The 26,883-nt window shown below is 43.0% G+C and overlaps 1 protein-coding gene across 9 annotated transcripts in view; it reads right to left on the bottom strand.

Moving 5' to 3' along the window:
- Positions 1–7,357: 7,357 nt before the first annotated feature.
- The window catches only part of Da (transcription factor daughterless), a 113,895-nt gene continuing 94,369 nt past the window's right edge, over positions 7,358–26,883 (bottom strand). For 3 of the 9 annotated variants that reach the window (XM_078179457.1, XM_078179458.1, XM_078179450.1), the window contains exons 3-13: positions 24,123–24,259; positions 20,264–20,548; positions 19,694–19,855; positions 17,324–17,382; positions 16,069–16,222; positions 15,856–15,973; positions 12,623–12,776; positions 11,647–11,736; positions 8,980–9,125; positions 8,742–8,896; positions 7,358–8,263 (exon numbers count right to left, since the gene is read on the bottom strand). In XM_078179457.1, coding sequence (XP_078035583.1) covers positions 8,219–8,263; positions 8,742–8,896; positions 8,980–9,125; positions 11,647–11,736; positions 12,623–12,776; positions 15,856–15,973; positions 16,069–16,222; positions 17,324–17,382; positions 19,694–19,855; positions 20,264–20,548; positions 24,123–24,259 — 1,505 coding nt within the window. In that variant the 3' untranslated portion in view covers positions 7,358–8,218. Of the gene's footprint in view, positions 8,264–8,741; positions 8,897–8,979; positions 9,126–9,957; positions 10,048–11,646; positions 11,737–12,622; positions 12,777–15,855; positions 15,974–16,068; positions 16,224–17,322; positions 17,383–19,693; positions 19,856–20,263; positions 20,549–24,122; positions 24,260–26,883 lie in introns of all 9 variants that reach the window. The other 6 variants (XM_078179454.1, XM_078179452.1, XM_078179451.1 and 3 more) reach the window with 6 other exon arrangements.

The following is a 26,883-nucleotide window of genomic DNA, read 5'->3' as shown; positions in this document are numbered from 1 at the left end:
CCTGTGTCTCCATTCAACGCCCCCTTTACCTGGCTACCGATAATTAACCCCCTGCGCTCGACTGGTCTACTAGAATTGTTCTCTCACGTTCTTAGATCATTTCTATACCAACAAAGTTTAGATTTAAAACATTGTTGAACAGTAAAATAATTGTTGGTACAAGAATCAATTTCGTATGCATAAAAGTGCACTTTGTTGCATAGAATGGAAATTCTACGAGCCAGAAATTTAATTTCAGATTTGCAGTTCAAATGGCTTCGAGTGCAACGGGTTAACAAAGTCTTTGACACTTTTTAATCGTTTAATATTTTATTCTATTACCTGCTGTACTCGGGGTCATGCTAATTAACGTTTTAAATTTCAGATGAATGAAATAATAATATGGCCACCAATTTTAACGACTTTTAAAAATATTATTAAAAGATTCTTCTATTAATAATAAGAGATTCTTCTTTTAATAATAATTTTATTAAAACAAAGGAACGTTTACTTAATTTCTTAGAATTAATTTAGCGAATTTTGATTTCTCGTAACTTTCACGATTATTAATAATTATTCTCGTACCAGCTGTTCCAAGACTTAGAGACATTTTCCATGGGTGCAACGTCTCCGAAAATGTTTATACAAATGCCGGACCGGATCTGCAAATGGCCAGGAGGTTCGCCCATTCCGCAATTGTTAAAGAAGTCCGCGATCCAAGGGCGAATGGTGCAAAGAGGAGATTGGATACGTATTCGAGCTTGATACGTGCTGCCGGGTCAAAGGTCGCAACGCATTCGAGTGCTTTTCGAACGTAATTTCCTAATCGCGTTGCGAGAACATTGAACGTTGATTGCGGCGTATCGATGCGAATGGGAAGTTCGGGCAAAAGGTGGACGCGATAAACGCTCGGCGACGCATGCTGCTCGAAACCACGATCCGATCATCGAAACGGATGATCGTTATCGACATTGGAAACTAGGATTTCACGCGATCAATCGATTTTCGATTAGCTCATAAGACGTGAGCTTTCCGAGTCACGTGGCTCGTCAATAATTAACGGATCTGCTTTTCAACGCCGTCTGCTTTTTAATCGCAGTTGTACGATTTCTTTCAAAGTGAAATTGTAGGAATTTTTAAAATTAAAAAAATAAAAATTTTCCCGGTGGACAGTGAATAATAATATAACGATTGATGTGTAGCGTGATTATGTATAGTTTGGAGCAGCATGCAGTTTTGGGCGCATTCAGTTGACGAGGAGATGCAGGCGATAAAATTGTCAAAAATTCACTCCTATTGCCTCTTGGGGAATAATAATTTAAACATTGTTCCTCTCACTAATTTTTGCTGATTAATTTTTTCCTAGAATTTTGTTAACATATAGGATCAATAATTATTTTTAATCAGCATTCTTTTAAATCAAACTAGAACAACCAAGGTTTTTTAAAATTGATTAAAAATGGTTTTCAAATTTTTACTAATTACTATTAAGATTAAAACAGATCAGCGACAATTTGACAACACCGAAACCTGTACAAATGGTAGAACGCGACAAATCCACATTATCATTGCACTTTATTTACACAAAGAATATATATATATATATTTTTCTTTAAATTACGCCCCTTCTGCTACAATCAAGCAATATTTTCTATAAATCGTAAATCAATTTGCTATTAATAACGTTAGCTAAAAGTAATTGTTGCAACGAAACGTGTGACAGGGAAAGGGAGACGGAGTGTGTATTAACAAAGGATAAAATAAACATAAAATCCTCGTGAAACACTTTCCACGTGAGAGCAATTTTTCTTAATTATAATCGATATAAATATTAAAAATATTGACGGACATGACAAAAAAATGGAAAAAAAAATGAACTACGCACATTCCACGTTGGTTGTTCTAGCGTTAAATTCGCGTGAACGACACCGCGAATTCGAGGGGTATCAGGGAAACATGATTGCATATGGAATGAAGCCAGCGCTTACACCATGGTGTCTGGATGGAGTTATTTTTTTTTAAACGTAAACGAAAGAGAATAAAAATAGGAAAAGAGGTGAGAGAAATTGTACAATTCGCATCGTCAACTGAACGCGAAAATAGCTCAACCGATTGCGACGAAATGAAAATGACAGAGAAAAATAAAAATAAAAAGAGAGAAAGAGAGAGAGAGAGAGAGAGAGAGAGAGAGAGAGAGAGAGAGAGAGAGAGAGAGAGAGAAATCAATGAAGACCGACGGTCGTTCCTGAAAACGTTGAAAATTCTGTATTACAAACATCCATCGGTCGACGACATTTGCAGATGCTTTACAGCCGAAACGATCCTCCGATTAGGGTTAACCGGCGAGCACCCGCGACAGTTGATCGGAAAAAAAGTAAAAGAGGTGTACATCTTATCCGCTAAACGTATCTACTCTCTATATGTATATGCTCGTATCTACGCAATAAGTAGGCGGCTTGATTAACGAAACATAACGTGGGGGGGGGGGGGGGGAGATAGGGTGAAGGGTTGGGCTAACAGGGTAGGGACGCTCACCGAAGCGAGAACAGGAGGGAAGAGAGGGTGGAAAATTCGAACTTTGGAGCAGGCAGGGAGGGAGGAGGGGGAACGTACATCGAAAAAGAGGAGGAGAGACTTAAACGAGAAAAATCGTAAAACAAAAACGGCTGCTTATACGACCTAATACTGGTGTTGGGTAGCAGCTAATTAGATCGGGGAGATCGTACAATGTACAAAAAAAAATAGAAGAGGAAACGAAAAAAAAAAAACAGAGAACAAAAAATAAAAAACATCTGGGGGGAAGCTCGAGTGAGAAAGAAAAAAAGGGCGAACGAAAAATGAACACTGACATATACATATATATATAAATATATAAATGTTTGTCGAACACACACATATATATATATATATATATGTATATGTACATATTATGTATATATATCCGAAGACACAACCGTGAGAAAGTAGAGGCCGTAGGCACCGTGATTATGGAAAAAATGGCACATTTATTATATTATTAGTGATAATAATATTACTACCGATAATTATACATTTTTTTTTCTTTCTCAAACGAAAAGACTCTCACTCTCTCGCGCGCACACGTTTTTTTGGCCACTCACTCATCGTCAGCACATTTCCCCTCTCTCTTTCTCTCACCGTTCTCCACAGTCACGCACAAAAGAAGCATACCGTTTTCTCACTCGCGTTCAATATATGCATAATAATTCAGCTCGTGCTTCATCGATGTTAATAGAATCGCAGCTATTCTCGTTAACAATCGCGTTACATATCGAAAATCATATCTCCGGCCGTCGTTTCGAGGGGGAGGGTGGGGGGTTGACGACGACGGTCACGCGCGCGAACTCGCCGCGCCCGGCTCTCCTCGTTCTTTTTTTTTAATTACATATTATACAATAATGTCGTTAGATCTAATTTACAGGTGTGTTCGTTTTGTTTTGTTTTTTTTTTCCCGTGTGCGTGTAGATGTAGTCTCCCGTGTAGCGGACGCAGCCAGGCCACCGCGCACGGTGGTGACGCTCGACAATCGTGTCCCGGGGCAACCGAGGGGACGTGTTTTCCGCGATCGAACAGATAACTCGCAACGAAAGAACGGTTACGAAACGCCGGCTGGAAGGAGGACGGCGTCGATTAAATGGGGTCCGTGACACCCGGGGTCTGAATATTTAAGGACACCGGGACTCACGGAAGACACCGTATTTCACGGAGGAACTTATATCGACGCCGTCCTCTTCGAGCGCGAACCTCGAACTCGCAACGTACACGCTGTCCAATCGAAATTCTCCCCGCGACAAAACTCCGTGTCCCATGACCGGTCCATGGTGGCAATCTCGTCTATACCTTTGGGCTGCCGAGCCAAGTTGATCGAATAAAAAAAAGACTAAAAGGGTAAATCTCAAAGCGAGAAGCGTCAGGTAATTATACAAAAGTAATCGTACAATGATTTCTAAAAACGGGGATGACGATCCCCGCGATCACGCGGGGGGCGGTTACGACGATCGAACACGATCGCCGATCGTCTCTCTCGTCGATCTTCGAAAATAAGTAAATCGTCGGCGCGTCGGCAAACATAATCGGGTCTATGTTCCTTTTTGCCGTCCCTCTCGAGGTCGAGACTCGCGGCGGCGATCTTACGGAAACGGTGAAGTATAATAAAGCGTTATTACTAGGAAGTAATATATCGATGTGATTAGCTTCTTCTCTCCCTCGTCGTTTTTCTCTCCTCTATGTACAATACCGCTCGAGATCATTGTTTTCCTGTGCCGGGAAATCATCGACCCTCTCGCTCCGGGGGCGGGGGCGCGCGGAACACGCCCACGCGTACTATGTATACTATATTACACTTTTGTTCTCGCCTCGCGCGTTAAAAATACAATATTTTCTAAGAACATATTAAAATAAATTACGTTATTCCATTTTTTTTAAAAAATAATTCTAATTACCGTAACAGAGACCGTAGAACAGAACACGGGGAGCGAAAGGGTGAGACCGATCCGTCGTCGATCTAGCACTTTCCCCCGAGCGGCCGCGAAACCCTAATTGTTACCGTAATTCCCGGGGCTCGGCGCGCGCGGAAACTGTTACGCTCTGCTGGCTCTTAATTCAGTCGTGGGCTAATTAATCTCGATATCTGTTCTGGGAGGGAAACACGAATTTCCAACTGCTATACGGAGTCCTTGATTTAAATTTCTTTGATACTTTGCATTTAAAAAAGTACATCGGGAAATGTTTCATGAATTCTAGTATTTACAATCAAAATTTATTGCATTATACCTTCGATTAGTATAATAATTTTGATATAATAAGAAGCGAGACTTTAGAACAGCGAATACATAGGATCTTCTCAATAATAATAATAGAAGCCGGAAACAAATGTATTTTCCATTCAATTATTTTTAATAAGTTAGAAGTAACGCTTTCAAAATTACCTTCGTCATTTTTATAATAAAGATATAAAATCCGCAATCATATCATTTTGTCAAACTCTACAATATGTACAATTCGTTCGCAGTGCAACGATTAGGATGATCAGAACCATAAAAGACCAGTCAGAAATTTTGGATGCTTCGCGTCAGTTATTTGGATTAAAAATATTCCTCACAACTAGGAGACCAAGATCTACGATAACAATTTCCAAGCCCGGGACATTTTTTTTCGCAGAACCATGCTCCGGTTCCGAGTCCTGTGCACACGCCTAAAACTTCCGTTTCCATGTGTCTAGGAAATGGCCGCGGAACGGACGAAGCGAAAACCAAAGAAACAGAAACGAAAAAGGAAAGAAAGAACACGATCGACTCTCGCAATCGAAACGTAATCGATTACCGCGGGAAAATCTGCGCCACGAGACCTTTTCTACGATCGTCGCTCTCTTTCTCACTCCCATTCTCTCTCTCCCTCTCACTCTCTCTCTATTTCTCGCCACGTAAACGAGCACTCTGTTCGCCTTTTTTTTCCACTTTGACTATCTAAGACTATCGACAGGTGTGCCTAGCTTAGACGGGCTTACGAGCTATTTATTGTCGTTATTATTTTACATGATTACCATCGCGAATATAGGTGCGTGTGTATGTAGAATCCGTGTGTCATTTTCCCGCGCACTTTATCGCGTGTGTGTGTGTGTGTCCGTGTATGTGTCTGCTGGCCGTGCCTGTGTACACGCGCGATCTATCGCCCACGGAATCGCAGCTGACCTCCCTCTGCGCGCACGATCGATAGATCACCGCCACTTTTCGTTATAGATCTCCTTGCCGCCACCCTGACGTTCACAGATATCTCTTTCCCCTTCGTCCGTCGTCGTAACATCGTAATTCTCATTAGTCGTTCAGGTGTTCGACACGTTCGATTAAAAAGTAAAGCGAGGTTGTGCGAGTTTGTCTCTCTCACGATCGAGCTCCGATCGAGGCCCGTGGCGCGTGTCGCGATCCTCCTGGATCCCCGGGTGTTCTCATTTTATTCTTTTTTTTCCCTCGGTTACAGGTTCGCCGAATCTCGCGGTACGATTTTCGTTTGATTTGCGAAAAACACGTGGCGTTTCCTCGTCCGCGTATTAATTAGAGGAGTGTAACTAGGGGTCGGAGCGACGATCGGTTGCTCGTTCGGTTCGTGGATTCTCTAGACAGCAGCGAGAGAGGAACACGAAGGTACAGAGAGCGAGACTTTCATTTCTTGTTTCCGTTTTCTTTCCTTCCTCTTTCACTAACTTCTTCTTCCTTTTTTTCGCCTTCTTCTTCTCTCTCTTTTTTTTGTGGTTTTCTTTTCTTATACGTTTTCCAGGACCGTTCGATATGCGTGTGCTTTTGAAGAAAAATATAGCTGTGTGTTTTACGCGTGTGTGTCTTGTGATATGCGAGGAGAGGATCATCACGATGACGATGTCGCTCGGGAGATGGAGATCGAGTGAACAGGTTTTCTTTTCTTTGTTTTCGCGCGGAGAACGGAAAATCAGATGCTCTGCTAATCAGAAGAAAGGGAACCGTGGACGTGGAGAACACGGACCGTGATCTTCTACGGGGGGGTTGGGAGGGGGGGGGTGGGCAGAGCACGTCCCTGTATCCCCGTTTCTCTGTCGACCGAAGACACGCTTCCATATTCCATGTCACGCCCGTGTAACTCATTCCGTGTTCGTGCTCGTACTGTTTCTTTTTCTCTCGTCGATTGTTTATTTAATAAAATTTATTTACGAATCTAAATAAATTAAAATACATGGCAACTGGGTACACATTGAGTTTTGAGCTATATTTTTGTTCAAAAACAAAAATTGTCCCCTTTTTCTTTCTCACGAAGGATCTCCCCCGGCGATCGTTTTAGTAATCGGTAGTAATAAGAATAATAAAATCGTGATCGTGACAATAATAATCGTGACCGTCGCAATGGCGGTGATGATATAATAATAATGGCAATAATAATAACAATCGTGATGAGGTGGTCGGGTTAGGCGTGCGGGGGAACGAAGAACGCGCGCGGGATCGTCGTTCGAGTCTACGGGAGTTTCTCGTTGGCTCGCATCGTTTTATAAATTAGGTTGTGGAAACTGTGATTCGTATAATTGTTAAGCGAGAGCTTCGATCGAGGAACTTGCGACAGAGCGCAAGAAGAAGGGGGGGGGGGGGGGGGGGAGCTTTTTTGTTGTATAGGAATCGCTACCCCCCCACCCCGTGCGCATCAGGGGCGCTTCGATATTTATTCGTATAAATAGTAAAACGAAAAATAAATATTTCCTCGAAAATTTATGGGCGCGAGATCGATGCCCGATCGATCGATCTCCTCGACGCTTCCATCCCCACACATACACGCACACACTCACCGATCAACCCCTAAACAACTCTGAACATGTATCAACACATTGGCATTTTTTTACATAACTTTAAAAAATAATTTTTGTGCTGATATGTAGAGTGTTCGAAATTCGCTTACGATAGAACTAAATAATAGCTCTTACCCCGCTAAATAAATAACTACCATCCCGTGGAGAGTCCGTGGTTGCTCCAAGGCACCAAAAATCGCTTCTAACCTTTTACCCATTAGCGTTTACAATGATCTCTTTCCATCTCTGCGAAGCAAGGAATGCGATTTGGAACTCGAAAACAAAGAAGAAGAAGGGGGTAGGGGAGGGCGGGAAGCACGTGAAACGGTACAAATTGGCCGCGTTTACGACGAGTAATTAGGGGACGAAGTATGATATGTAGATCGCCTAAGCCCCGTCGCGCACACGTGCCGCAAAAACTTCATGCATACCTCGCGCGCGCGCGCGCGCGCGCGATATCCGACTATGTACAAAAGGGGCTGGTTTCGCACGCCTGATCCAATTACCTTATTACGACTGTTATTGTCATTACTATTATTATTATATTATCATCACCGTTACGACGGTTACGATTATTATTGTCCCGGTCACGGTTTCATTATTGTTATTATTATTATCTAGTATTATCTGTATATACCTAGCGCAATTATTCTGCTCCGCTCGAACGTTCGAGCGGACACCAAGCGTCTTCTCCCATTCGTTATCCGCATCTTCGTTGGAACGTAATCGATTACGTTCGAAGAGTGTGCACCATTCATTGGCTCGCCGCGTAATACCCTTAATTTTGCTCGGCTCGTAGAACGGGCACTCCACGGGGCCGGGGAAAACGTCCTCTCTGTACGCAACGTCCCGATACCACGATAACTTTAAGCTGTATCTACCCCTTTGACACAGGATCACACCGCCGCTGAGCCGCTGCTACTGGGGCTGCGATGGATTGTGCTGAAGGGACGGGGGCGGACCCTGAAATCGAATATTTTACTTTTTACTTTGTTTGTTTGATACATTTAAACACCGTAGTAGAACTTAATCGGGAGTCAGATTATCTGGCTGCATAAGCTCGTTCTTACACCCCTAGGTTCTTTAATATAATTTCAACTTCTAGTTCCAACCCCTCAGAGTACCATTATCTTTACAGTTACAATAATTAGTACGTCTTTTACTGTTATTATTTCTTGGAAGAAGCAGATGATTTGTAGTGTTCTGACATTTATTTCAATGATTAAATATTGATAATTAGAGACCAAAATTTTATTGTCACTTTAAAGAAAAGAATAAAAACAAACAAAATTGCACAATGTAGGTTTTGGTATTAAAATGTACAATAAGTTACTGGTAAATAATGTGATAAAAATGCCATTGAAGAAGATTGGAAAATAGCGTGAAGAGCCAGATAATGAAACTCCAGATTGTATATATTCTGTTAGGGGACTATATTTACAGGCATCGCGGAAAAGGGTGGCTGAGAATGCGGATGAGGGTGAGGGTGCGGGTGAGCTATGTGCGCCGTAAGATGGCCGGGTAATTTGGGTCCATCTTCCGCCTTCTCCTCCTCTCTCCTCTTCAAGCACGCTGCTTTTGGATTAAGATTTCGTTCTGCAAACAAACAAAGACAATATTTAAACAACAGTCAAAAAGATCCATTGAATTATTTCAGTAATTGTAACATCAATACGTACCTCTAACTTGCTGTTCCAGCGTCATGATCACTTCGACAGCCATATTGAGAATGCCTAGCTTCGTCTGAGGTTTGTCCGTCTTCAGATGTGTCATACACATTCTGCCGAGTTCCTTCAGGGCCTCGTTGATGTCCCTAATACGTATCCTAAGTAGACAAGTCGCTATTAGTTATTAATATTTCGATCACAGGATAATTTTGGATCTATAATGAAAATTTATTTGGTAGCTGTTGTTCGAGTATTGGTTACCATTTCTGTCATTTTGTTGATGAAAAGGGCTATCCTATAACTCCTTTACACTGTTGCAATTTTCATAATTTAATTTGTTGCTACCAAACAAATTTTCGTAGATCCCCAATTTAGGCAATTAGACTGCGAATGTTAAACTCTCGTAAGTTCCTCAGGGTGAAAATTCGCTTATATCCAAAAGAGTTAAAATTAATGGAAGATGATGTGTACATTGTGCACTGTTCAGAAAATTATGATATTTAAATTTCAAGAATTAAATAATAGCAATATACAGTTGTTAAATAATATACTTTTCCAAGAAGAACGACCATTAAAATTACAATGGCACTTAATAGACCAATGCTGGAAGAGTGTTATCTCTGCGACAATATCCGAGGAAGTTACGAGGAAGTTAAGCGACCGGTTCTACCAAAATTCGTTTCCAGAAACGGCGTGCAATCGTAGAAACGCATTTCCCAAGAGACCAATCAGAAAACTCGCAATCCAGCCCAGGCACGAAACACGAATATCATCGATCGTGGCAAAAGGATCCCCCGAGCACCTCGAGATACGTCTACGGTAATAGCACGAGCGACGGATCGATCTCGTTCCCTACGATCGATCCCCGTATAGCCCCCAGTCTGCTCTCTCACATTGTACAGATAGAATACGGGCCGCGGCAGAGTCCTCGAATCGGTAACCGATGAAGAGATTCGCGATTCACTGCAAGACTTCCGTCGATTTCCTTACCTTTCCCTAGCATTGTTCGCCTGCCGCCTCTCTTTCTCCCTTTGCGCCTTCACGTCGGGATCGTCATCCTCGTCCTCGGCGCTCGAACAACAGTTGCGCAATAACAATACTCGATTAATCACCTGACGTAGGCGGCCGTTCTTTGTCGCTCGATCGTCCTAGATCGAGCAAGCTCGCGACAGCAGTGAAAACCGACGATTCTCTCTCGCGCGCGCGCTCTCTCTATCTATCTATATATATTTCTCTTACTATTTCTCTCTCTCTTCGCGACGATCGAGAGCCGACGAAAAAAATTCTCCGCTGAGGGATCGTGATCGTTTAGCGGCATCGACGATTGAACACACGCAGAGCTGTGGTTATGGACAGAAAGTCAGGTTTCCGTACTCTTTTTGGACCCGTATTCTTTTTGTTTTACACAGAGAACAAACCAGTGGTTAAGAGAGTGATTCAAGAAAAGAGATCCTATCGTGATATATATCGTTCGTAGCTGTCTTTTCGTGCTGTTACCTAGAAAACTCAGATACTCGGAGATGAGGAACGGGGGTGATTGGTTGGTGATGGTTTTCAAGGATTCGGGGAGTGCGGAGGGGGTGTCTTCGAGCTGTCTTCTGAAAGAAATCTTCATTACACATGGGAGCAAAATGGGTGACGGGGTATTTTGCTTGCGACAGGGTTCTTCCAAATGTCAGATGGTTCTCTAAGGAAAGAAGAAAATGTCCAGCAACAACACGATCGGAGTGGTGCATAGGATTAAAATGAGTGAGAGACAGAGATGTATATATATAATATGTGTGCGTACGTGTGCGGTAGAGTTGCGTTTCATTCGGATAATATTCCAGTGGAATTATATTTCCAAGTAATTCTTCGAATCAAATTTTATTCACATCTCGCGAATAAGTTCTTCGAAGAAAAATTAATTCGAGTAAAAATATTCCGAAGAAATTCGTCGAAGAAAAATTGATTCCACGAATATTCCGTAGAAATTCCTCGGAGAACATTTTATTCGACGAATATACCGAACGAATTCTTCGAATAAAATTTTACTCGAGAAACGCATCGAATCGATTCTCCAAATAAAATTTTATTCGATAAATATCTGGAACGATTTCCTCGAGTCGAATTTCATTCGACGAATATTCCGAATAAATTCTTCGAATAAAATTTTACTCGAGAAACGCGTCGAACAAGATTTTACCCGCAACTCTGGTGCACGGTGCTCGGTAGAAAATAGACGAAGAAAAATCATTTGGGTGTGTTTGCATGCCTTCGATGAATGGGGTTTTTGTGGCCGAATATCACAGCCGAATTAAAATGAGACTGATTGATGAACTGTCGATCGAACGGTGTCGTTGTCTCTGTCCTTAACCAGGCGCATTTTAATTGCCACGCCAGAATACGGGCCGCGTGGTCTCGGGGAGTCGAGGTTTTCAGGACGGGTGGTGGTGGTGGGTGGGTTGGTGGTGTTTGCGAGCATGCCAAATATTAATAACAATCGCTTCCTTTTTTTCCGCCAACGAGAAACAGAGCTTTTTTTTCAGTGGACTGACTTTCGAAGATTCTCTTTTTCGCTGTTCGTATCGGGCATGCATACGGAAAATAAGGATCTCTGGAGACGGTTGCGTCCCGCAGGGACAATCTCGATGGACTTGAAGAGTACAACGGGAGTGCGTACTGCGTGTGTTCACTAACCTTTCACGCACGTTGTTGGCCTGGCGACGTTCCTTCTCGCGCACCGCTTTGGTGCTGGGATCGTCGCAGTCTTCGTCGGCGCTCGAACAACGGTTGTTTAAATGCAATCAATTAGTTGAATTCTGTGTGGACCGTTCCGGTCGGAAAACGAGATTTCCGGCCGCGACGGGGGTGGAGAACCACCCCCATTCACCGTCTCGAACTTCAGTCGAAAACTTCCAATCTTTACAGTATAATAGCAAAGCTACCAGAATTTTATGCAACCTTTGTACATTGTTAATTTTTATATGATAATCTATACGACAATTTTAATAAATTTACTCTTTGATAATAATGTTTACAGGTGTCAATACTAATCACATAATATACTTTGACTTTATGTATTTACTCTTATCCGTGCTAAATTGTAGAAAATACTATGGCCGAACTATTTAATTCGCTAATAAACCAAACAACTTTTAAGCGAAGCAATTAAAAGTTCAAATTGGACCTCGACGCAAAAAAACGTAAATTAAATACCGTGTTTCTAATTCAAGGTTCAAATCAAGTGCTCCAATGAAGAACAATGTCTAAAGGAAATAAACTTCCTAGCAGCAAATATTTAATAATTGAATGGCAAAAGTGCAAGCAGAATATGTTACCAATATTTCTAAGATATCTCCAATATTTCTTCCAAGTTCTATTAAATAATCCAGTGGTTTATAATTCAGTTAGTTAATAGTACAACCAGTGAATAAAATAGCATAATTGTCTCTAAGATTGGGAGAATTGCGCGCGGCATTTTTCGCTGAAGATTCGAGACGGCGACGAGTGGTAATCCGAGAACGAAACAAAGAAACGAACAGATCCGAGAAACACGGCAGTCGGTTTTTTTCTTCCATGTAACTTCGGGTTTCACTACTGTCACCTCAGGGCCGTTCAAATGACGCGCCCCGATATCACAAGATAGATGGGAATACATCCAGGATATACTTACTATCTGCGCGATCTCTTCGTCCCCTTTCCCTGGGACGTCGAGTTGACCGTGGCCGCGCCGATCACACCCGCCGCTGCCAGCTCGCTGCTAGACGGTTTCGTCTCGCCGCCGCTACTATCCGGAGGGTCCTTTCTCTTTTCTAAAGAGACGTATTCTGTTCATTAACAATACGGTCATTAAACATCGCACGCCGTATCCACTGAAAAACATGTCGCGACGTCCGTGGAATAGAGGCGAGCTACCGCTAGCCGACGATCATCGAAACCGAAGCTAGTGTACCAAGATCTCTTCGTTATAGTAGCATAAATCATCTTTGATACGCTGGCAAATTTTATATTTATTCGTGCAAGAATAATTATTTTATTCGGGCAGAAAATAATTATTCCAGAAGTTTGGATCTGCGAAACTGGGATTCGGGTCTAAGATCTCGACTTAAAATCCTAAGATCTAGATCCCAAAGGCTAATTAATTAATTATTGAAATATGTACAGGAGATGCTTATTTAATTAACAAGTTGCACGGAAAGTGAATCCAAAATTCTTAAGGATTAAAATCCTTAACTAGGATTCGTCGTAGCAAGCATCTATAGCCCACAATAATTTGTAAATAGTGCAGAGGATAAATATTTAACGGAGAAGTTGATAATAAGGTCTAAGAAGGAGTGTCAAGTCTAGACTCCAGTCTCCAAAGCTGGAATTAGCTGAAAAAATTATCTCCGGAAATGATTGAACGAAACAAGGTCTAACAAGCCTTAATGCGATCATGTAGTCTTAGACGAAGTTTTCGGAGGCAAAAAGTTCTAGAAGCGAAGGTGTCAACGAGGTTGAAGATCGTTTCTATTCGCGGTGCCGCATCATCGCCGAGGCAGTTTTTCCCATGAGCATGGGGTCCCCTTCGCGCAAACACAGAGACAAGAAATAAGAAGAGTAGGAGGAGGGAAAAAAAGGAACGCCGAGCAAGAGAGAGAGAGAGAGAGAGGGAAGGAGTTCCCAGGTGTTCCGCGGCGGAGTTGGAGCCCGATAAGGAAACATTAGATAAATCACGCGAAGTAGCTACTATCCCGCATCGTTGTCGTGCCTTTATTATTCTCCGAGACCTCTGTCTCCGGCGCGTAGAGAGAAAGAGACTCCCCCCGGGCCGAGAGTGTCTCCTGCCTCTCCCTCCCGCCCATTGTCTCCTATTCTGTCACGGTTCTTGTTCCTCTTACCCGTAATCCTTCTCCCGGGCGGCCGCCTAATGGAATGCGCAAGTTTTCCGAGGGCAGTTCGCCAAAGAAGCGCTCTTTTCACCATCATCGACCATTTCTGGCCAACGGAATTCAGACCGCGCTCCTCCTCCTCCTCCTCCTCCCTCCGCCCACCCCGCCGCGATACACCACCGCCATATTGGAACACGCGGCCGCATCCTGCGGACGCCCGGCTTCTTCTTCGTTCTTTTTCGCTTTTCCCGAGCACACCTATTCCTTTCCCCTCCCCCCGGTTTTTCTACCGTCTGTTTCGCCGGCGAAACGACGCGCTCGGATGGAACTGTTATGGTTTGTTAATAAATTTGTTGGTTAATTGACGTTGCTTCGTTTGCTCTGATCTTTTCTTCAGGTAACGTTGCGTAGAGACTTTATTTAGTTTCGCGGAAGTTTTTATATATTAATATTATAGTTGTTGAAATAATGAAAAATTATTTGATCATTTATTATGATAGTGTCTTTATTATTTTTACTATTGTAAAATGTCTAATTGGTTATTTAACAGAGCTTTAATTATTTTAATAACAAATCTGATTCCGTCGAAATGCCTTTCTAATTCGCGCATAAATGCGCGCAGAGGAAGAATTATCGATCTAAATAATTAAGAAACAAATAAATCGAAGAGGAATAATAAACAAGGTAAATATAAATAAAACAACTGTCTAATCCAATCTAAAAACTCGATATCAAATTCATTGCAACTTTCGACAGAAAGAATGAAAAATTCATTCTCGCGACCAACATACGATCAACATTAAAATTAGAACAGTTCCATCAACTCTTTTCGGTGAACTAAACGATTTGAGCACTTTCGCCAAGTATCTCTGCTCTCTGTATAAAATATCCGCGGACCTTTGCACACAATCGGCCGGCGTCGTCTGATTTATCTGCGGGGCTCCGGTAGAAACCGCGGCGGTTTAATGCATTCGCGAATTGTCGAGCGAGCGAGCGCGATGCAACGTTTATGGCGACGGTTGAATCAGTATCGAGAGCTTGAAACGCGCTTCCTGCTCGTAATTGGACGGTTTTCACGGTTCCGTGACTAAGCGCGGCCCAAAGCTCGAGGATAATGCCGCGCTCGCGCGGTCTCGCCGTGTTCGGCGAAGGTCGTGCCGCCGCCGCCGTCGCTTCCGGGGTAACAGTTCCTTCTTTTTTTTTTTTCCTTCTTTTCTTCCACGAAGAATTAACGATCAATTTTCTAAAATGGTCCGTGACGTTATTCATCGCCGGTTGGGTTTAATCGGGAATGAATGAGTCGGGGAGAAAATTAACCGAGGCTTCGCCGCCGATCGAGGGATTCCGTAGATCACTGCGCTCGACCGTAGATAGCGTTTGCGGCGAACGGATCCGTTCAATGGAATTCTTCTGGACGTGGAAGACTCTATTCAGCGTTGTTTAAGTCGCCGAGCATTTTTATGCGATTTGACAAAATTGTTATGCGGACAAAATAAATTTGAAAAAGGAGAAATCGAAGACAATTTTAGAAAAATCGAGGAATTTTACGAAGTTGCGTCTGAAAATTTCTGAAAGCTGAAAAGTGCTTTACCAGCACTGTGTTAACCCTTTGTACTCGAGTAGTGACTCTGAGATGCTACTAAAATTGTTCTATCACATTGGAAAATAATATTTATACTAACTATAAAAATTAGATTTAAAAAATTATTGAAAGCGAAACTGTTGACAAGAGAATCAATTTCTTGTGGAATTTATTATAGATATAAGAAAATTTATTATAGATTTATAATTAAATTAACATCGAATGCAAAGGGTTAAACGTTCGAAGTATTACTATTCTATAAGAAGAGATCTTCGAATTAAATTTTTCCTCTTTGAGCAAACCATAATATTATACATAATTTTAATTACAATAATCATGTATAAATATAGTAATATAATATAACCATAATATAGTTCAGAGGACGTCCTCTATTCCACAAGACACCGTCGAGAAAACGAGCAAAGAGTCACAAATGGATGGATGAGAACTTACTGGCATTAGCTACAGGTAACCTTTCGATTTTGATGGAGCCGTCTGTGTCAGGTGTGGGGGTGAGCCCGGGGTAGGAGCCCTGTGGTTGCGTCACTGTTACCGCAGGATGCGGACTCGTCTGCGATTCGGTAAAGTTTATTAGCATGGATCTACGGCTCGCCGTAAAGCCGTTCGCGCCGGAGAAGGCGTTTAAAGAGAACAACGGCGACTTACCAAGTGGTCCAGCTGCGGTGGTGATGTGTGGGAGTAGATGGGACCGTGCGGCCCAACGGGACCAAGATGGAGGCCCAGCTGGCTCTCCGCGTGGTTCCTCAGAACGTTTATGGCATCGTCCAGTCGCTCCTCCATCCGCGTTCCCTGTACCAACAGAATACCGGACACGCGACTCGATTACACACCGGGTCCACTTCGATCCTCGAAATCACCAGCGTCGAACGTTCTTTTTTTGATTAAATATATTTTTGAATTTGTCACTTCGACGCTGGCGGGGAATTTTAGATGTCTCGCAAGCGATGAAGAAGCGGAGAACGTAGATTTTACGGAGGAGGAATTAGCGTGATGTTTATCCTTGAACTGCAGAGGGAACGTTGCGATTTTCATCCCCCGATTTAACCCCCTTTTGTCTAAAATTTATTTTCTGTTCTAGATTTTGAATTTTGATAGGAAACGATTAATGCGAGTTCATATTATAGTGTACTTTGTGCTGACTTTCGTAAAGTACAGTGTTTTCAATAAATTCATTTTTTAATTTGGTGACGATTATGAAATTTTGTTTACTCGAGATTATGAGAAATTAATCGCTGCAGTTTAAGGATCAAACAAAATCGGGATCAGTTAGTCAGCAGGGGGGATGAAGTTACTGTCGCCTCAGGAAACGAACACTGGCCTCTGCAAACCAATTGCAGGCTATTATTGTTACAAATTGGTTGGAAATACAGTGTTAAAGAAATCCTAACATCTCTTACCCTCTCGTGTTCCTTAATAAATATTTTATAAAATATTATCAACAGGTACTTCATCCGTTATCTCTTTCCTTAACAAAATTGTATCGTACTCGTAACTTTATATAAAAATTAATCTATAGCCAATGAAAATTTGTTAACATAAAGTTGAAGTATAAAATTAGAATCGTAAAAATAAAAATAATTCGAAATTAAATACAAAATGAAATTAAAAATAAATGTGTAAATGTTTCGCGGAATCCAGAAAATAGAATCGGAATCTTCGTAAATTTTTAACAGCGATTATAAATTATAAATATAAGACAGAGGGTCGGTTTCGAAAGGGTGTTCGACATTACCGTCCACAGTAATCACGGCGTTATTAGTCATCGTGCACAGTGTGCGGTGTTACGAATGAGTGGGGCGACAGGTGGGGGGGTATACACAGGTGATTCGTGGGGGTTTTGTTAAAAGGGGGATGGGGTATATTAAAAAAAAAAAAAAACTGAAAATCGGCAATCCTCACCTCGGCGTGGTCGCGAAGGAAGCCGATGGCATCGTCTAGCCTCTGCTGTTCAGGCGCCGGCTTCACACACAACACCAACGCAACAACAAAACCAAAAAAAAAAAGAGAACAACCAAGTCAACACAACGTTCACAACAAACAAAGTGGGGTTCGGTGGGGGGTGGGGGGGTTTTTGGTTGGTTGGCCAAACTGGTGAATAAAAGAGTGTCAAAATAGAGGCACGTAAAAAAAAAAATAAAAATTACACGGAACGATGAGATGCGATCGATTTTGAAATTGGCGGCGGATGCTTATACCATACTGTACATACTATTAGACATGGCAAGTGTATAGCGCGTGTACAGAAAATTCACGAATTCGTATATGCAGCGCTAATTTTTGATGTCTCAAGGAGCAAAGGATAATCGTTCAAAATGGCCGATGTAAAATTAATATAAAAATAAATAGTTTCTCTATAGACATCTATATATCTTTCTATATTATAATTCTATAATTATGTGGATATTATTATATAGATATTAGATACAGATTAGATAAACAGATACTATAGAAATATTATCATAGAGATACGGATATTATATGGATACTATTATATAGATATTATTATAAAAATTATCATAATTACTATACAATATTACACGTACTACAATAAACAATTTAATTCCATCTCTGCCAAAATAAAACAACACGAGGCCGTGTCTACAAGTATATACTGTCCGAGGTTTCAACGGGGGTGCGTTTTGGTTCGTGGGGGGGGGGGGGCGAGACGAGTTGCGAGCACACGGATGGGGTGAGATTCTCATCGATGTATCTGGTGTGCATGCTACTTTCGAGTGCAGTTGCAATGATCGTTGCAAAGGAGCAAAACGAAAAATAAAAAAAAAAAAAAAAGAGTAAAAACGTGGCAATCCGAATGGTCTGCGACAATCATCCCCTATCGCGAGTGCAAGGGTGCCGGGGGGAGGTTGGCACGACCGGTCCCACCGCTGCGAACGCATTTGGACGCACTTTCGCGACTGTTGACCCACAAACCGTTTTTGTATGGTCACTTCAGAAACCGTGCACAGACGCGGTTCCGCGCGATTAATCTCGTTGTTGCGCCGCGGCTACCAATTCATTTCGAACGAGACACACACGCTCGTTTCGCCGATAATCACGGCCGCGCGTTCGACGTTATCCGCTCGATATTAAACCGCGAATATGCTTCGCAACGAATTAAACACTTCGCGCTTGAATTCAACGATTTCTTTCGCAGCTGCGTCGACCAGCCCTTTTTCGTTTTTAATAATTTATTTAATTAATTAATAGGCGATTTATTTCCCTTTTTAGGTTTCGGCGGTAATTGTGCAAAATAAAAATAATATTCAGCAATTTTTGGTTCGAATGGAGCTAAATAAAAATATATTTTTTCTTCTAACAGCTTCGATCGATTAAAAGTAATGTAAAGGTATCTTTAAAAAATCGAAATAAAATCGTTACGTAATATTGATAATTGTTTAAAGCAATAGACAAACGGAGTCTCGATAAATTTGTTATGATCAATGAATAATTTTTATTTAATCCTTGATGCTCGATACTTGGTTATAAATCTCAAAAACTACCCCTAAATTCGATCGACAAATTCTACGATCTTTGCACAGGTATTTCAATATCCGATCTCTAATACATTGTCTATTGTTGTTAACAAGCAAGTGGATGATTACAGAGAATTTCCTGTACTCGTATAATTCGATTTTTGACCAAAGAACGACGCGTCCACGGTTTTTTTTTCCATAGATTCTCGACCGAACGACAGTGTCCAAATGCGCGGCAGCTGGGAGCCTAATCCGAACGGAGCCGACCATTCGGCCTGGATCCGCGGATCCTCCCCCACAAACGAGGAGAGTCCAGCGACAACGTATAGGTAGTGCCAGCCAGCACACGGTTCACCCAGTGCGAACGCGATAAACAATCGCGATAGAAGTGAACGAGCACCAGAGGTTTCTGTTACGAACGTCCTTGACCTGTTTTCTAAAGCGCATCGGAACGGTGATGAAGCGTGTCTGCGTTCGAGGATGCACCGGTGCACTTTCCAACGAGAATCCTCTCTTTCTCTCTCTCTCTCTCCCCTTCCCTCTCACTCTCTTTCCGTTCTCACTGTCCCCGAATAAATTCGACCGCCTTGTTTTCGTTTCTTTCCCGGTTGTTGTTCCTTTTCTCTTTTAAAATCGGTCACGAACACGTCGAAAGGTCTCGTTGGAACAAATGACCAGGTGCACGATGTTACGTGAACCATAAACGGATAAGAGAAAAAAAAAAAAAAAAATAAAAACAAGAGGAAAGTAAAGATACTGATATATAAATGTGATTCCACAGTTGCATCGGTGCATACCATGTGAATGGTTCCACGGTTGGGGTCCGCCGTGAAGTGCGGGGACACCGGCGCAGCACCTGCTGCCCAACCTGGCGCCGAACCCGTCAAAGGCGGCGGCGAACTGACCGGCGTCGACGGGTTGCTGCTATAACTCGATACTGATTGGTCCGTGGGGTAAATCTGCAAGGTCACAGAACACGCCTAGTGTCACAAGAATTCTTGCAGAATTAAACCCAATCATAAGCAAATCCTTCCATCAGGGCGCAAGGCTTCTCTCTAGTTTCGGAGCATTAACAACTGCTTCAACAAATTGTTTATTCACTCTAACACCTGCGATCTAAATTGCAAAGCATCAACGCTTGCTTTGAAATTTATTTCATCAGAAATTCTGCTGTGAAATCTTTTACTAAAATCTTAAATAAATACTTTCATTTAGTAAAATAACGTCCCCCCAGGCTTACACTGCATGCCCAGGGGTGTAAATAACAGACTGGAAAAATGAATATGTTAATTGGCGTCCGTATCGACGGGTGGTGGCTGCGAAGGAAGAGACAAGTTAGGGGATGATTCCGGCAGCGTGGTACTTACTCTGGTGCTGACTACAGAGGCGAGAGTCTTGCCGAGGTTGTCCCCCGTGGCGGGTTGCTGGTTCGTCGTGGGTGCTGAATTGGGCGCGGAGGGTGCGGTCGTCGGTGCACCGGGACTATGACTATATTGCAACGACGCCGGGGATGGTGCACCGGTACCGCTGTTCGCCGCAACTGCGCCGCTACCCCGGAATGTCGACATTGGTGGCAGTGAGGCCGCGCTGGTCACCGCCGAGCCCAGGATCGGCGCCGCCGGTTCCCCGTTCGGCGACATCGCCGAGTACGCCTGCAACGATCACACCATCAACCCTTTAACACCCCCTGCGACCAACACTATTACTACGTAACGCTGACAACATCAAATTCTCGAAACTTTCATAGCAATTTCTGCTTCGATCAGGAGGAATTTGATTTCCTATGAAAAAGTCCTCGAAATTTCAGCAATCGAAGGGGTTGAAAGAGAAAAGCCATTTTTATTTAATCCCTCTTTCTTCGCAATTTTTATAAGTGCTTCGTTTTTATTTAATTTAGAAATTAGCAATTAATTAACAACGATTCCATTAGGATCATCGCTCAGTTAATTGAATGCTATCCTCTTCCGTAGACAGTTACTACCCCCCCGAGGGTGGATCCGGGTAGATTCTTAGGTCAGTGAAGGGTAGTGGATCAAGGTCATTAGTCTGAGCCTCGCAGATTGACTCGAAGATGGTACTAAGTCAATATTGTATGTAAAGAGGGTCCTTGCTCGGGGGGTTGCTACCCCACGAAGAAGGGATTCGTAAAATGCTAGGAGGAAAAGTGGTGGCTAGGAGTCATTAGTATTTATTGATTGCGTCGCAGATGATGTTATTAAGTACTGAATTCTACTCTCTATAGTTATCTTATACACCTTGTACTATATTAAAATATTTAACAGAAGTTGTACTATATTTTAAATCTAGAAAACAATGAACAACTCTACAGCATCTCTACTATAATTGGAGTCAAGATAAAAATACCTCCCTTGTAACAACAGTTTTACTGTTTAATAATCTTTTAAAGGAAAGGGTTAAATATATCTTCTAAATCAAAATAAAATTCTTCTTTTATCCAAATCTAAAAATGATAGGAAATAAATACAATAAAAGGAACTAAAACTGTCTGATCCTATCAACAAAATTATTAAAAATAAATAAGTGTTAACAAACATAGCGCACAAGGAATCATACTGCAAGGGGTTAACAAAACCAAGGACGCCAGGCTGAAAAACCAAGTGGCGTCAGCGCCACCCCCGAGAATCCGTGCAGCGTGGACGTTTACAGCAGTCCCGAGTAAACATTCGAGTTAGATGGCCGGCAGAGATCAAAGCCGGAGGATATACCGACGACGATGGCAGCGCCGACGAAGCCTCGTTGCGACGATAAAGAATCCGCGACGGGACAAAGCGCATCGAGGGGGCTCTGTCTCCGGAGTGTGTTTCACCGCGAAGATCATGGTGACCATGAGGCGGTTCGGACGACTTGGTCCGCGACCTTTCGAATTGCTCCGGTTCATAATGGTGCGGGGGGGGGGGGGGGGCCGGGGGTGGCAAGGCTTTGATATCGGATACGCTTTATAGCGCAGAGTCACGCACGCTCGCACCTACTGAAGCCCGCTCGTAAAACGTCTAATTTTAAGCGCGATCCCGGCACCGAACAGCGAAGAGTATTTATCAACAAATTAGAGGGAAGTTCGCGTGCGCGGTCGCGATCGTTCCTCGTGCTCCGGGGGGGGCGTTGTTAATTGTTCGCTTCGCGGACGGAAGAACGAGGCGATAACGACGGGGCAAGCTGTTTTTATTCTCTGCCGACGGAACAACGCCTCCGACGCGCGAAAGACAGGGGATTATTATTTTTAATTCCGGAGCGAGCGAGATATTTTAAGGAAAGAAAATTGCTGTTGTTAGTTCGTTAGGTGGACAACGTACGCTGAAAGTTTCACATTTATCGGTCGTACGGTTTTCTCGGAAAAAATTCCGAAAGAACGCCTGATTTGTACATTGCAGAAGGCTATGTCTGTACAACGTCGATGAATGGGTAAACAATATGATTTTTTTCATTCGGTAATGAGTAAGATTTTCCGGAAAGAAAAAATTGCCTATGGTACTTCGATAGTTGATTAAAAACTCCTAAAAATTTCAAGTGAATCGATAGCATAGTTGTCTCAGAAAAAAATTGTAAAACATCGTCTAATCTCCAGTATATTACACGAGACTGTATCGTCGACTTCTTCAGCGTAGACGATTAACAATACGATTTTTAATTCACTAATAAGCACGACTATTTAAAAAAGAAAAATTTCGTTTGTTACTACTATCGTTACACCGCGTGCCCTAAAAATTTCCCAAAAATTCGTCGCACGCGTTCCGCGCGAAAAATTCCGCATCATCGCCGGACTTTCGTCGAACGTTCCGTTCTCTCGCGGCTCGCCGAAAATTGTTAATTCGCGGCACGACGGGACGAGCGTTCCAAGGTCGCCGGGAGCCCTTTAATCGATGCCACCGTAGGGAGTAAACCCGGATCGATCGCGGGGCACAGAGCGCGCCGGATTCCATGGGGTTCGGCTCTTCGGAACGTCCGTGGAGCGGAGGATTTCGTGGTAGCCATGAACGGCGTAAATCAAACGAAGGCTGCACTTGACTAGAAACACCGAGTAGCGGGAGGAAGGTTCTATATATAGAAGCCACTGAGTCATTTCACGTTGCTCAGAGTACACTGTCAACAGTGTCTCTCAACCGAACGCGTGTACGAGAAGACATAGGGGATCGGCGTCGGGGATGTTGGGACAGCGAGGCGGCCGCAACATCAGCGTCGGGCGACTAGCGCGCGAGAGCTGGCGAGAGACAAGACGATCTCGCGCGAGGATATTCGAGCAGCTGCTGGTCCACGCTATCCTGGATATCACTGCTTCACGGAGAGGATCGGAGTCGACCGGAGGCTGACCTAGTGGGAGTTAACGACGACCGCCCGGTGAATCCGACAGTGTCAAACGAGTCGAAACTCTTGTTGGGAGTCGGGGAAACGGCCCGGGGAATTTATGACGATGGAAATATATTCCGCGCTACCCCGCCACTGTGGGAACATGTTCCAGACTGGATTAGCTGCCGGGGTCTTTCAGGAAGGTGCGGTGATAAATTAGAAATTGATGCGGTCGTTCCTTGGACCAGTTCCTGCCATCTTACCTTCGAAAGGCAACAAGAATTACGAGACGATCGTTTAATTTTTCTGGCTTAGAAAAATATTTTATACCGATTCAAGGGTGAACGGTGGACCTTATTCTAGATCTCAGAGGGTGAAGATAAATTCTATGGAGATAACTGACTTTATTTTTAACCTATTAAAGTTGTGTCAACTGAAGAGGTAACTTTCGCAATAAATTATTAAATTATCACTCTTAATATAATTATATTATCACGCTTAAAGTATTACGAAAAAATGGCTTCTCATTTGCTAATTATCATATATTTGAACAAAATATTTTACGTTGAACCTAGTAGCAATAATTAATAGCGATGCTCGAGGATCGTTTAGGGATCTCCGAAGAGGATCCTCGAACATGCTCCCGTGAGATCGCTGTAGAGGAACGATCTTTGGCGGTAAGATAGGCCAGCGAGGTTCTAATCGAACGACCTCGACGCCAGCTGGCCCCGACCAACGACAGAAATTATGGGGGAGGTTCCTCTTGTCTGTCACGGGGTTCCCGGAACGCCAGGTCCGAAGAAACGAGCGTAGTCAGCGTGGGGGAGGGGGGGGGGGGGGGGGTGATTGATCGCCGGCGGCCAACACACAAGGGTGCCGTACAAACGAGAGAAAGAAAGCCGAAGGGAGAAAAGAGTCGCTTACCATAGGGTCGTGGGGGAGGTGCATGGGGTAGGCTGGCTGGGCCAGGTGAGGGGGTGCGTAGCCGCTGTACGGGGGCTGGACTCCGCCGCCGCCACCCGTCCATGGGTCTCCAGGACCAGTTCCTGCCGCGTTCCCATCTGCAACAAAGAAAACAACATTTTTTTTTTCAGCCAAACCTTCGATTATTATCCTTGACACTTTCGGAAAGTTTAAACAACTTTGGAAACTTTGAATAACTTTGGAAACTTTAAAAAGCTTCGAAAACTTAAAGTTGGAGCAATTACAGGGCGGAAGAAATTTATAGAGAAATTTGGATAGAAATTGATCAACTTTGATCGATGATAACTATGCGAAAAATCGTCGTAGGATGGTGATTATTTTTTTAAATTAAAGCTTGAAACTTTTACTTTAACGTACTATTTTTTGCTTTTCAGTTTGTCGTTCTTTTGCCACTGTAAGTTTTTAAATATTAGGCTATGTTTGTTATGGGGTTGTAATGTAAGGGGTAGTTTAAAGTTCTGTAACTTTGCGAAAAAAAATCGTAGCTGAGATTTTCTTTTTTTAAATTAAAGGGGAAGGATTGAAGTTTTTTCACTGTAAACGGCATCTCCGAAAAAAATTTTTCAGTGTCCCTGTGTTCCGTCAAAGTTCGTCGAACTTAGATAATATATAAGAGCGAATATTATGTCTACATATTTTTTTTTTTATATTTAAATTTATTATAAAAATATGAATCGAAGCAGATAGATGTTCATAAACAAAATAGGCAATTCATAGAAAAAGGAACACTGTCGGAAGAAGGTTCTTGCGAATCGAAACCAACAGCTCAGGCAACCATGAAAAATCCCATTCCCGCAAAATTCCAAGGGATCGTACCCCGGTAATCGGATCGTTTGCATCCGCGCCGATTCGAGCGCAGGGCCGTAGCTAGAGCAACAAATAGCAGCACGTGGCGTTCAGCGACCAGAGAATGTCGCGCACGTGACCGAATAACGCTTTCGCACCCCCGTTGCCGAGTCAAAAGACACGTAACCGACTTCGAACATCCCTCGAATCACCCGCCGTTCGAGATTATCGTTCTAACGAGAACAGCCGATAGAAAAACGTCCCGATCGATTGATACGAGCCGGGAAAATTCGATTCCGCGAACCTAGTCTTGGGGAATCTACTGAACTACCCCTTTAGTACTTCACATTCCTTTGCTGGTCGCTGGAAATTAAAATTCGGTCCCTAATTTGCTAAATAAAATTTCTTTATATTTCATATGGCCTCTTCACTCTTCGGTTTATTTTTTTATTAGCATTTTGGTGGTTGTTTAGGAATTTCAACCCCTGGATATATTTTTGGAATGTGTAATTTAATTTAATTTAGTTTAGTTTGATTTAATTCAATTCTATTTATTTCAATTTAATTTTATACTAGCGACTGAAAATTTCTTGATGAGGATTTATAAAACGTGGTGGAAGATTTTAAATAATAGAAAATAAGTCGGAAGGGTTAAAATTAGGTTAACAAGACCCTCGACGTTGCAAAATATTCAGTGGCTCCTTTGTTAAAGAATCTGCTGTGTAAACGTGACTGTTTTGTTTCCCGGAGCAAGATGGGCGTGACCGGAGGCGTGGCTACTGGATTGTAGACAATAGTGGGAGCCTTCGAACGCCAATCAGACACAATTTCCATTATCTAACATACTTTCTGAAGCCTTTACAGTACCAAGACGAATCGATCAATCAGTCTACATATGATTTCGTTACCCTGCGACAGAATTCGATTAAGAAATATTACTATTCCAGCGAATAACAGAGCTGGGCGTGTCCATAGGCGGGGCTACCACATCCTATACCTTATTAAAGTCTACAAAGCGTCTATCAGACCCGCGTTTTCTTTAATAACCAACATAACAGTCTATGAAATACCTAAAAATCATCATGCCGACTGTTTTCCGCGGTTCAAACGAGACACCCGTTACAGGAAAATGGTCGGCGATGGTAGGGGGCCATTATTTCAGTTGAAAACAACAGCAATAAGCTTCGGGAACGTATTTCTTGATACTTTTGCTTGATATAATTCCGCGGCCGGGGTTTCCCTCGACGGTCGAACTGAAACTAAGCCAAACTACCCGGCCGTTCCCTACCCGACTACCCGGCATTCGATGTCTGATAAAACTTTTTCGCCCGCCCCTCCGCGCCGGCCCCGCGCGCCCATTTATAAGCTATTCCGCTCGCCTACCGGGTGTCACGAGCCCGAGTAGAACCGTATTCGAGGAGGATAGCCAACCGCCGACGCCGCCGACGCCGACCGAGTCCTCCTTTTACCCTCTGATCTTTAATAACAACTTTACCCGGAAAACTTTACCGATCTTATTGATTTACCGCCTCGGTAATCCGTCCGCGAAACTTTCGCTACGCGAGAGTTTCCGCGAGCTCGTTTCCGCGATTCCTCCTCCCTGCCCCCCCCCCTCCCCGGCCCCGGGGGGGTAGAACGTGCGCCGCAAAAATTCCAGATAGGGAAATCGCGCCTCGAATACCACCTTTCACCCCTCTTCCGTCCGTCTTCGACCGGTAATTAATTTTTTTATACCGCCCGGGAAAAGGTCGATCTACTCTCTCGGTGATTGCATCGGAAGATTCGATCGGCAGATTTTCTCGTTAAATCGTTTGATTTACGGTTATTTAGATTTCTGGGATAAGAATTTTTTATTCTAGAATTAACCTTTTCTATTTTAAGACGTTGGTGACATCGTGCAGTTGCGAGCGACTTG

Source organism: Augochlora pura, chromosome 4 (genome assembly GCF_028453695.1).
Source record: "Augochlora pura isolate Apur16 chromosome 4, APUR_v2.2.1, whole genome shotgun sequence".
Lineage (NCBI taxonomy): Eukaryota > Metazoa > Arthropoda > Insecta > Hymenoptera > Halictidae > Augochlora > Augochlora pura.
Note: the sequence above shows the minus strand (reverse complement) of the source record. Positions and strands in the feature narration are given on the sequence as shown.